Below are 12,504 nucleotides of genomic sequence, written 5' to 3' on the forward strand. Positions count from 1 at the left end.
TTGTACATAAACGAGATTCCATTGTTGATTTCATTTAAGTAGTTGCTGGCATCCTGTATAATAGCAATTTGGCCACAAGATCTTGTCATTTCTACCTTTCTGATTCTAAAGAGTAAAGAAATTTGATCACACCACGGCACAGGACAGCATCAGACAGAAAATCTGACTCCAAACCCAGCATCATGTTCATTACAGCACTTTGGTGGCTGCCTAGAGCTGTGAAGGTCAGGGTACAGAACAGTTTCCTGGTGACATGCCCAAGGAATGATGACAGCCACCCAACAACCAACTGCTGGCTGGGCATAGCCCTTCCCACTCAGGATTGCTGCTGGAGCAACAGCATTGCCAATATCTGGGAACTTACTCTGAAGTGAGGCCTCTGGTGCGTCATCTAGCATGTCCAAGAGGCATTTTAAACAATATCCCTATACAACATCTACATACCTTCTGCTGGGAAGAGGGAAGAATTTGGGGCATGAAGAGTCCTGCTGCAGACTGGGTGTGGCGCCTTAAGGAACCTGCTTTGCTTTGGAAAGCATCAGTTTTGTCATCTCTAAAAGGGGGTGTGAATAGCTAGTTTAAGGAGGTACTGTGGTGGTGGATTTGAATGTGAGTGTCTTGAACTGGAAAAGAGTTTAGGGCCATGCTCTACCTTGCAGGTTGCCCCATGTACCCTGGTTTTCTTGACAGAAGACTTTCTGACTGGGGTAAGATGGGACCTCAAGGCAGCCTGATTTTGCATTCCCTTGAGGGTTAGTTATGTTGAACACATTTGAAAATATTTATTAGCCATTCTAATTTTTTCCTTTGAGAACTGTCAATTTGATTCTTTAGCCCACTTACTGAGTGTTTTCCTTAGTTATTTAGCTTTTTGAATTCTTGTAAGATCCTAAATGCCACTACTCAGATGAGCAAATAGCAAATGTTTGCTCTCCTTCTTGTGAGGAAGTTGAGGAAGAAGAGTACTGTGTGGATTCATTCTAGTCCAGTGATTATGGAAATCAGTATGAAGGGTTCTTAAAAAGTCCAAATGTAAAGATTTTATGATCTAAGTATACTTCTCTTGGGTATGTACTTGAAGGACTCTAAGTCAACATACTACACACATACTTTCACGTCGATACTTATTACTACCCTAGTCACCACTGCCAACATTAGGAACCAGCCTACACATGTCCACCTACAGGATAAAGAATCTCTCTCTCTCTCTCTCTCTCTCTCTCTCTCTCTCTCTCATCTACCTAGTATCTATCTATCTATCTATCTATCTATCTATCTATCTATCTATCTATCATCTACCTATCTATCTGTGTCTATATTTATGACTTTATACAGCATTTTCAGAAAAATTGATAGAATTGCAGGTTAAGCAAAATAAGCCAGACTCAGAATGACAAATACCACATTTTCTCTTACATGCAGAATTTAGATTTGTGTGTGTGTGTGTGTGTGTGTAGGACATAAAAATAGAATGGGTTCTATGAAGGAGGAAGAGGAGGTCTATATGGAGGGCGTATAAGAAAAGGTTATATATATGGAATATATACGAAAGAATAAAAGTAAAGGGGGATTAATAGTGGGAGAAACAGTCCATATAGAAGAGAGAAGGATGAGGAACAGGAAGTTAGTGGGTAGCTATAAGAATAAGGTATAGTGATCTGTGAGAATATAATAGTAAATCTGATATCTTTGTATGCTAATTAAAAACAATAAAAAAGAACTAGGAACTGAAAGCAGGAAGGAACCCAGAGCTGTGTAATACAACAGCCCAGGTACTCAGAACCTGATTCTACTGCACAAAGCAATACTGTGCTAGAATCCATTTAAATTAAGCTTTCTGGGATATCCACATTGTGAGGCCCTAGAGACGTGCTACAGAATTATTCTCAGTAGAGCAATTATAGGTGAGGCTGCCCTATAATGAGATATTTTTCCTACTTCATTAAATAAACCCCCTTGAATGGGCTCCAAAATGGACCTGCCTCCTACCAAATTCCATTACACTAGAAGTAATCTCATCAGAAGGCCTGGTACAGACTCCATCGTCCTGCAGACCTAACGTTTACCATAAGGGAAATGTGTTCTAGAACAATGATTCCCAAAAGATGGTTCTCAGACCCAGGCTTTACTAATCCAAAGAGAAATAAGAAACAGGCAACTTAGTGAACTTTCTATGAAATTACACTATAATCTACTTAGTATGACCTTTCCATGTTCCTTCTATTCTAACTTTTTAATTTTTTATTTTTTTTTGGGGGGGGGTGTTGAGCTGCTGCATCCTTGTGACATTCCGATGGGAAGGTTTGTACTGTTCTTGCCTGACAGAGATGCAGTGCCCACTCTTTCACACTTCTGCCCACGGTCCTGGGTGCTGGTTTCTGTCAGCTTGACACAAGTTACAGTCATCTGATCAAAGGAGCTTCAGCTGAGTAAATGCCTCTCTAAGACGGCCTGGAGGCAAATCTGGAGTGTACTCTTTTGAGTGTTGAATGATGTGGAAGGGCTCATGCTGGGCCACCCTTGAGAAGGTGGTCTTGGGTATAAAACAAAATAGGCTGAACAAGCCTCGGCAGGCAAGCCAGTTTGGAGCACTCGTTCATGGCTTCAGCTTCATTTTTTGCCTGCAGGTTCCTGCTTGACTTGCTGCCTTGACTTCCCTCAGTGATGGAGCAGAAGCTGAGGGCTGTAAACTGAAATGAGACCTTTCTCCATGATGCTTTTGGTTGTGGTGTTCATCACAGCAGCAGAAACCCTCACTAAAACATCCCTGAGAAATTTATATTTTTACAGATGCTTGAAATCTTCAGTATTTTTTTTGTATTTTTAAATATTTTTAAAAAAGATTTTTTTCTCATTTTACATAACTATCCCAGTTCCCAATCCCTTCCCCACCTTCCTTCCAACCCCCTCCCCATCCACTCCTTAGAGAGGGTAAGTCTTCCCATGGGGAGTCAACAAAGTCTGACACAGCATTTTTGAGGCAGGACCAAGGCCCTTTCCCCTATATTTAGGCTGAGCAAAATATCCTACCAAAGAGAATGGGTTCCAAAAAGCTAGTTCAAACTCTTAGGATAAATCCTCGTCTCACTGCCCATGACCCCGCAGACTGTCCAAGCCACACAACTGTCACCCACATTCAGAGGACCTAGTTTGGTTCTCTGCAGGTTCTCCCACTGTCAGTCTGGAGTCAGTGAGCTCCCAGTAGCTCAGGCCAGCTGTTTGTGTGGGTATTCCCATCGTGGTCTTGCCTCCTTGGCTTATATTATCACTCTTCCTCTCTTTCCCTCTCCTCTCCCACCCTTTCTTCTCCACCCACCCTCACTCCCAGTTTTCTCAGGAGGTCTTGTCTATTTCCCTTTCCCAGGGGGATCCATGAATGCCTCTCTTAGGGTTCTTCTTGTTACCTAGCTTCTCTGGGGTTGTGGACTACAGACTGGTTGTCCTCTGTTTTATGTCTAATATCCACTTATGAGTACACAAGTGATTGTCTTTATGGGTCTGGGTTACCTCACTCAGGATGGTTTTTCTAGTTCCATCCTTGCCTGAGAATTTCCAGATGTCATTGGTTTTATTCCCCACTGAGTAGTACTCCATTGTGTATGATTGTGTATGTGTATCACATATTCTTTATCCATTCTTCAGTTCCGACTATTTTGAATAATGCTGCTATGAACACGGTTGAACAAATGTCCTTGTGGTATGAATGTGCATCCTTTGGGTACATGCCCAAGAGTTGTATTGCTGGGTCTTGCAGTAGATTTATTCCCAATTTTCTGAGAAGCCATCATACTGATTTCCAAAGTGGTTGTACAAGTTTGCACTCTGACCAGCAATGAAGGAATGTACCCCTGACTCCACATCCTATCCAGCATAAAATATCATTGGCGCTTTTGGTCTTAGCCATTCTGACAGGTGTAAGATGATATCTCACAGTTATTTTGATTTGCATTTCCCTGATGACTAAGGATGTTGAACAATTCCTAAAGTGTCATTTGGTCATTTGAGATTCTTCTGTTGAGAATTCTCTCTTTAGATCTGTACCCCATTTATAAATTGGGAAATCCCCAGTTTCTGAACCACTGGTATTGAAACAACTGCTCAAATGGAAAGTCATTTTCCCAGGTCAACTGTTGGGCATAGAAGACATGGAAGACTACTAGAGAAGAAGCTATAGCATGGTAACCAGAGGCAATAAGTTTCCTTTTTGTCACTGCAACGCAACTCTTGAGATATTCAAACTATAAAGAAAAGTTGCTATGCTTCACAATTTTGAAAGTCCTAGTTTATGATTGGTTGACCCATTTTAGACTTGAGGTATAGTGGCATACACATATCATGGCAGAAATAACTGCTCCACAAAATCATGCGCACCATGATCTGGAAGGTAAAGAGAAAGGAAGAGCCGGGGCTTCCATCAGCTCCTTCAAACACATCTTCAGGAGCCAACATCTCTTGCTACTCCTCCTAATGGTACTCACTTTCTGAAGTGTTACCTTGGGTCCAAGCCTTTCGCACACAGGCCTATGGGGGGATGCTCAACACCCATGCAATTTATTACAGTAAATGATCCAGTCAGGCGCACTCAAACATAGTGCTCTTGAGTCCTTGTGTGCTCAGTGCCACCTGGGATTTGCCTAAATGGAGTTTCCAACTCTGCAGTTCTGGAACCCACTGGTATCTTCTATTTCCAGCCAGTGTACACTCAGCAGCACAGACAGTGGCTAAGCTGGTGAGCCCTGAACGCGGGGCTCCACAGTTTTTTAGCAGGAGACCCATGAGCAGGTCATTTAACCGGTTGCCACTTGACTTTCTCATGAGCGGTGACAGCAACATAGCACCCTATGTCATGGCTTGTTTGGGGAACAAAATGAAAGAGTGAGTGAAAATATCCCAGAATATAAAACATATAAAACACAGCACCCAACACACTGAACAAGCTCTTTGAAGTGAATAATTACTTAACAATAAGGTTAGTGATGGCATTGAGACAGAAAAGGTTAGTGCCCAGGAGCCCCTTCCTGTGTGTTCCAGTCACAACTGACAGCCTCACTTGGGGAGGACAAGTCTTGTTTCCTAGGGCTGTCTTCAAAAGGAGCTGTTTGAAGCTGTAAATCTGAAAGGGCACCCACAGACCTGTTCTAGTTCAGAAGCTGGAAGCTTTGGAATGACTAAAATCCTGCCATTAAGGTGGAGGCCATGGTATCAGGTTGCAGGTCACACAGTTAGAGTCTGGGATAATTTGTTGTTGTTGTTGTTTTTCTTTTGAGCATTTTGCCTGTAAGTAGCAAAAATCCCCTGATAACTATATTCTTGGATGTTGGTAATTGTTATTAATTATACACCCCATGAGAATGTTTTTAGAATGTTTGACTAATATTTTCTGACTTAAAAATATTTTTATAGTGGGATGGTGGTGGCATACTCCTTTAATCCCAGCACAGGAGGCAAAGGAGTTCGATGCCAACCTGGTCTACAAATAGAGTTCCAGGACAACCAGGACAGAGAAACCGTGCCTCAATATATATATTTGTGTGTATATCTATCTATCTATCTATCTATCATCTATCTATAGATATATAAATATTTGTATATACATATATAACATATATGTATATTTTTATCTTTTTTGTGTGTCTGTGTCTGTTTGTTGGTGCCTGCAGGACCCAGAAGAGCGTGTTTGATCCCCTGGAGCTGGAGTTACAAGCAGTTGTGAGTACTGACATGGATGCTGCCATCAAACTCAGGTCTTCTGAAAGAGAAACATGGATGTTGCACTTTCTAGATCTTTTTCCTACGTTTTGGGTGGCATGTTTTAGCTATTGTATGGTAGTGTTCAGTTGTTAATATACAAGGGTGATAACATGAAACCCACCTTGTGGCTTTCTTTACTCAGGGAAGTTCTATGATTTTGATAATGAGTAGATTTTTTTTTACATTTTCATTTATTATTACATAAGTGTGTCATGGCACACAAGTTGAAGACAAGGACATCTTGCAGGAGTTGGTTCTCTTCTTTTACTATGGGTTTCAGGGATCAAACTGAGGTATTCAGAATTTTACCAAAAGAAATGTTGAATCGTCTCATAGGCCCCAGTGACAGAATTTATAGTTATCTCCCCCAGATTATAGGGCTATGGCATCCAGGAATGAACATGATGAGAGTTAGTGTTTTGTCATCAGTTTCTACCTTTTGATTAAATGACTCAACTTCTGATATGAATACAAATACAAGAGTGAATAATGAATGATTTGAATGAAACTTAAGGACTAATCTTATCTGCATAATCGGTTCATGTTTACATGGCAAAAATAACACACACACACACAAATTACTTCTCCAAGCACATTTACATAAATACCAGATATTTCCTGAAATACTGAAAGTTGGCCACTTCTGAGGAGTTAACCTGTCTTCTGAGTCTTTGCATACTACTTTATTTTACATAAAATATTATAAAGTTTCTCTATTGGTGGTGACTTTCAAAAACAAAGGTGTCTTATCCAGTGTTCTATTGCTGTGAAGAGACACCATGACCACCACATTTCTTATGAAGGAAAGCATTTACATGGGGCTGGCTTACAGTTTCAGAGGCTTAGTTCATTATTCTAATGCTGGGAAACATGGTGCCACACAGGTAGCTGAGAGGTGGTAGCTGAGAATTCTACATCCAGATCCAAAGGCAGCAGGAAGAGAAAGGCACTGGGCCTGGCTAGAGTATTTGAAACCTAAAAGTGAAGTCCATCCTCAGTGACACACTTTCTCCATCAAAGCCACACCTCCTATTCCCTGTCAAGTAGCTCCACTCCCTAGTGACCAAGAATTCAAATATATATAGGGCATTCCTATTCAAACCACCTCAAAAGGATTATTAGATGTATTGGAAAATATGCCAATCAATAAATATTTACAAATCTTCAGGAGTTTTGGCTAGAACACAGTTTCCTATTTCATTTGCTGGTCCTATCATCAACCACAAGCTATCTGGCCTCTGTAGGCTCCCATAACTGATTGTGTCCTACTCACTTAGCAAGCCTGTTATAAGCCTCCCGATATGTTTCCAACAGTAAGCACTCAGGGGGTGAGAGGCTCCTTATTTATCTTGCTTCCTATATCTAGAACTTGTCATGGGGAGAGCTGCCGGGAACAGTGTTTTCCCAGGCTCTCCTGCAGCTTATGTGCTTACTTGATGAAATTCTGGTCAGTGGAAGAGCAGTGGGGATGCTGGGCACAGCACTGTGGCAGGTGCTTCTACCATGCGTCTCTCTCAATTATTTTCTCCTTTTGGTTTTCTAGAATGCATAGCAAGAACAGCTATTTTGGATAATAAGGTCCCTTCTTCTTAAGAGACTTTTGTTATACTTTGGTGCTCTGACAATCCTATTGGCTACATGTGCTTCCACGAGACAAACATCTCCAGCTTCCACCAGACACCCATTTCAGAGTTTTGCCATTTTTGGTTAAATATTACCCAAGTTTACAACTCAGATATTTGCTAATATATCCTTCCCTCTAGTGTCATGGTTGTCATTTCACCTTGCCTATGCCCTACCTTGATTAAAAGCCACACCAAGCAGTGAGGAAAAGGGTGCATGACATGACTTGAGAACTCTGAGGGAGTATTGCATTTAGAAGTTTAAGAGAAGAAGGGTAAAGAAGCAAAGAAGCTGTTCTATTCCCAGTAGCTTTGCTTTATTAAGAGACATTCTAGAGAAGATTTCAAAGTTAACTCCCAAGGTAATGAAACAAAAGCTAGGCCAGATGTCTAAGCTAAAGTTTTGGTCTCAAAATAATTACCTTTGTTAATTACTGGTAATTAGTGTCAGCATCCAAAGCTTCCCTAAAATCCAGGGGAGAGAGAAATGGGAAAGGAGAGGAAGAAAAGTTGGGGAGGGGGTGGGGGAAGAGAATGCAGAGTGAGAGAGAAGGGGGAGGATGAGGGAGGGGGGGAGGGAGGGAGAGAGAGAGAGAGAGAGAGAGAGAGAGAGAGAGAGAGAGAGAGAGAGAGAGAGAGAGAGAGGCAGTTTTCAGCACAAACACACTTTAGGTCATTAAATCTTCACCCGGATTTGTAGCACTATGAACTCTGGGTTTTAGGAATAAGTAGATATTTTTCTAGTTTATATTGATATCTCCTGCTCTCTTATATATTCTTAACTTGAAGTTTTACAGCACAATTTCTTATTTATGTGTATCTTTTCATTGAAAAATGCAATCTTTTCTTCCTACCCTCCCCCATAAGGAATATACTTAGTAGAGCAAACACCAACACACATTTGCAAAAATTTCCTTGCAGAAATGTGTGGTGTCTACATGGAGTCTTCCTTGGCCGAAGAACTGGGGGCTGGAATAGCTCAAAGTAGAGGTGAGGTTCTAGAGCCTGGTGGGTAGCCCAGTCTTCCAGCACTTACAATTACAATAACGGTTTATAGAAATAGCATCCCCGAGCTTTACATGGTACATCCCACTTCCATTCGGGGTGAGGATGACCTTTATGAGAAGAGATGAGCTGTCTGTGTGCTCCTGTATCACTTCATATCTATTTGGGAATGTGTGTGTCTGTGCTCAGTTCCTTTTGAAATATTTAGAGAAAACACTGCTCATTAATTCCTACCAGTAATTCTTTATAGATTTACCATGTCAGCAATGGTGGAAAATTTTACTCTGTAAATGTATACCTCATCACCTTACATTTAACTCCAGGCCTCTCTCTGGCCCTCATGGAGGGTCAGGTTTTCCTTGATGCCACATTCGTATCCTATTACTGTACCCATCCCTTTAAGATGAAAAGGCAAAGGAATCACACTTTCTTTCACCCACCTTTGAAGTCTTCCTGCTCAGCAGCCGTATCTAAAATTCACTGAGAATTCTTTTGTAATTATTGAAATACACAGACACCAATTGTGCTAGGCCATTGGGATTTCTAGATGTGACATTTACTCATTCCAAATGCTTAATGAGTCAGACCACACACTTCTTCTCATGACTTATTCTGTGTTTAACAATGATTTTTGGGTTGATTTCCATCTACTAGCAACTTCTTAATTCAATGAAGGAGACAAACTTCACCTGTTTGCAGACGGCATAACAACAGTCATAAAGCTTGTTGGAATGGGAAGGGTATTTTAAGTAAAGCTCACTTTAAGGAAAATTGTGTTGTTTATATTAAGTATTGCATGTGAACTAAGGGTTTTCTCACAGAGACTAGAAAAAAGGGGACGACTTATGGATTCTTGGAAGGCCTGCATTTAGAAAGGATATATTTAGCACACTAACCCTGTACTGACACTCCATAGGTTTTATAGGTATATACCCAAATTACCAAACCAACCACATTTGTATATATTCTGCCATTTGCTTCTGGGTTTGTAAGCAGAAGAGCATTCAGGCATAGTAACCAAAGACACATCTTACCTTCTTCCTATAACTTTGGAACTCTTGATTCTGGCATTCAATATTTCTCACCCATGACCACTGCTCACTACTTTGGGATTAGAACCCCTTGGTGTAATTGCAACTTTTCATTTCATAGCCCTGTTCATCTATACTGTGTTTAGTCTCATACCTCAAGGGCCGTTCTGAACTGCCCGGCGGCCACGGCATATTTCTTCTGTCTATAGCAAGAGCTGGCATCTTTTAATGCTACCTGAAGCCATTTGTCAATCTGTGGCACGGTGGTGAGATTCTGTGCACTTTCTGGTGGCATCGTGGTGGCAGTCTGGCCTGTTGTCTGAAGCGCAGCACACATGTAGGGCTGGGCAAATTCATAGCTCACATCCTCTTCGTCAACATAGACAAGCTTCATTTCGACATCCATTATGTTCTTTAAAGGGATGTGAGGCAGAGGAATGTTGGTGACTAGCTGATTGTCATGTTCCATTATCTTCGCCTCCTTCTTTCCAGCCAGCTTTTCTTCCCCTTCAGCCTTCCGTTTAAGGGTCACTTTCTCTGACTCATTGCTTTGTTTCTCTTTGATGCCTTTTGTGAGTTTTACTCTCTCAGCTGTGATTTCTGTTTGCTTTTCTCCACAGCTCTTCTTGATTTCGGGTGCCACTTCCAGGCTGGTGGGTGAGTTTGTTAAGATGGACATTTTCTTGCTTGCATTCATCTTTGGAGTAAGCAGGTCACGGTAGATCCTCCTTACCGTAGTCTCCACATTCCTACTCTTGCTGGAATCCATCAGTGCATCCCTGACTCCTGCAGGGGAGAGAAGGGGGGAAGCCAGTCAGACAACTATTTTGAACCCCCAGTGGTTTAGATTCGCTGCATTTCAAATACTGCTTTACTCATCATAGGTAATTTTTACTTGAATCAATTGCATTTGTACCATCCACTGGTCATCCTCCCAGACCACTGATGCTTCAGTCACAAAGCTCACTAAGGTTAGGACTCCTCAAACCACATCTAGATGTCTGAAAAAATAATTTACAGATGAACAGCACTGAATGAACCGTTTTATGAGAAGCCCAAAGCCACTGGATAGAAAAATCTTATAAATCATCATAAAAGACAAAAAGTTTTAAAAAGTCCATTTCTATATTAATTTCCTCAGAAAGGTAGGCGATCTCGAACTCATCTCAAAGCCCACTGCTAACTGCATGGTGGATTGGAAGCAGAAAGCAAACCCACTTCTTCTGTAAAGCTTCCAGAGATGTGAGCACAGTGTTTCCTTCACATGCTTACTCTATTAGTAACAAAAGCCTCACACTGAAGCACCTTTAAAGACAGCTGTTCTTTAACACAGGCTTCAGACTAGAAGAAAGTGACCTTGAGTTGCCAGCGACTCTGAGCCACATGTTCCCCTAGAGTCGGTTGCCTGCTGGTTCTGCAGTATTGACGCTAAGGTGCTTCACAGTATGAGGCGGTTTCACAGCGCACTGGTGCTCACCACACTCATCAGTCCTGTTCCAGAGAATTGTTGATGCTAACTCTGCTTCTAGATTTGCTGAAAAATAGAAAATGCTCTAAAATGTAGTCGTTACTGGCTATAGTTGGTTCCTATCTTATATGATTTTCTGACTTAATCAAAGTCTGTACTGAGCACAAACTTTTCCCTTCTTTTACAAAGAATTTAAGGGTGGCAGTGTGTGTGTGTGGGGGGGCGGTGCTTCTCCATGCGCACAGTACTGCTTCCAGCAGAACCAACCACTAGTACTCACTAACTCGCTGCTTAGAGTCTTTCCTCCATGCCATGTTGTGTTTGAATAGAGCTATGGCCTATATATGTATTATGGAAGGATAATGTATATTTATATCAGACACAAAGAGACAAGAAAATAGCCAGAGCACAGCTATGTTAATAAGAGACAATGAGATAAAAATCTCACATGTTTCTTTTAACCTACTAAGGGAAAATACTTGAGAAGCTTTTTCAAGCCTATTATTTTGCTAATATTGATAGCTTTCCTTTGTCTATTTGAGAGACAGCAGTTTGGCTACAGAGAACCTTTGAAACATCATGAACAGAGACCCAAATCAACCTAAAGGAAAAAAGTGCACACACAACACAAAACTGTGCTTTAACATTTGAGGTTAAAATTTTTTCCTTTCCCTACCTTTGTAAGTAGTTGTTACAAAAAAGGTTTACATTATACATGAGATATTACAGAAGGCACCATGACAGTTTTATCACCTCATAAGAAAGACCATATCGATAAGAGAAATTACCGTGAAAGCAAGCGGTTCTGAGTTCAAGTCTCCAGCATCCACATGAAAGTCAAGCATGGCTATGTGAGCCTGTAACCCACTGCTTTGGGACAGAGCCAGGAAAACCCAAGGAGCTTGCTGGCCAGCTGTCCTAATGAAAACATTGAGCTTCCGGCTCAGTAAGAGACTGTCTTAAAAAATAAATAAGATGGGGACTGACAGAGGAAGACAGCCACCATTTCTCTCTGACCTTCTATGTTCACCTGCACACAGGTATACACACACACACACACACAGAAATATCTAATTCTAATAATAATTGCCTTGGGTGTTAGTGATCAAAAGTTAAACACTAGAGTCATGATTGCCTGGCAAAATTTTATTGACAGAATTAATTTCTGAAAGACTACAGTCTTTTCCAAGTTAAGCTCTAGTTCTTCCTAAGGGGGAGGTGCACAGCAGTGAATCTCAGGTCCAGCACCACCACTTCCCTTTGACCAAGGCACATCTTGTAGTAGTCTACCTAAGGCAGAGACGAAGACAGTGCCAGCCATCACTCTGTTCTTGTACCATGAAGGATTTGGGTCGAGTGAAAATAGTTTCAGGGCTTTAGTTGGGATCCTTAGTGGGTGGATTCCCAGACAAACATCTATGTCAGGAATGTTTTTAGTAACAGGTACAGCTTTTGAAATCTTCCTGATACTCAAAATAGCTGCTGGTGAGATTCGTTCTCATACTAGACTATATATAAATATGAACAATCAATGTTGGTAGGTGAGCTGTTCCAAGAATTTCTCTCGGGTATCTTATCTCAGCTGTTTACACCAAGCACTGAAGCTGAAACGTATCAGCGTGTCCGT

At 41.3% G+C, this 12,504-nt stretch overlaps 1 protein-coding gene across 1 annotated transcript in view; it reads right to left on the bottom strand.

The window, feature by feature from the left end:
* Positions 1 to 10,178, bottom strand: part of Spata16 (spermatogenesis associated 16) — a 252,045-nt gene extending 241,867 nt beyond the window's left edge. The window contains exon 1 of the mRNA XM_050142057.1: positions 9,564 to 10,178. Coding sequence (XP_049998014.1) covers positions 9,564 to 10,178 — 615 coding nt within the window. The remainder of the gene's footprint in view (positions 1 to 9,563) is intronic.
* Between the last annotated feature and the right edge of the window lie 2,326 nt (positions 10,179 to 12,504).

This window comes from Alexandromys fortis, unplaced genomic scaffold (genome assembly GCF_014885135.2).
Source record: "Alexandromys fortis isolate MF-2015 unplaced genomic scaffold, M_Fortis_MF-2015_v1.1 scaffold_41, whole genome shotgun sequence".
Lineage (NCBI taxonomy): Eukaryota > Metazoa > Chordata > Mammalia > Rodentia > Cricetidae > Alexandromys > Alexandromys fortis.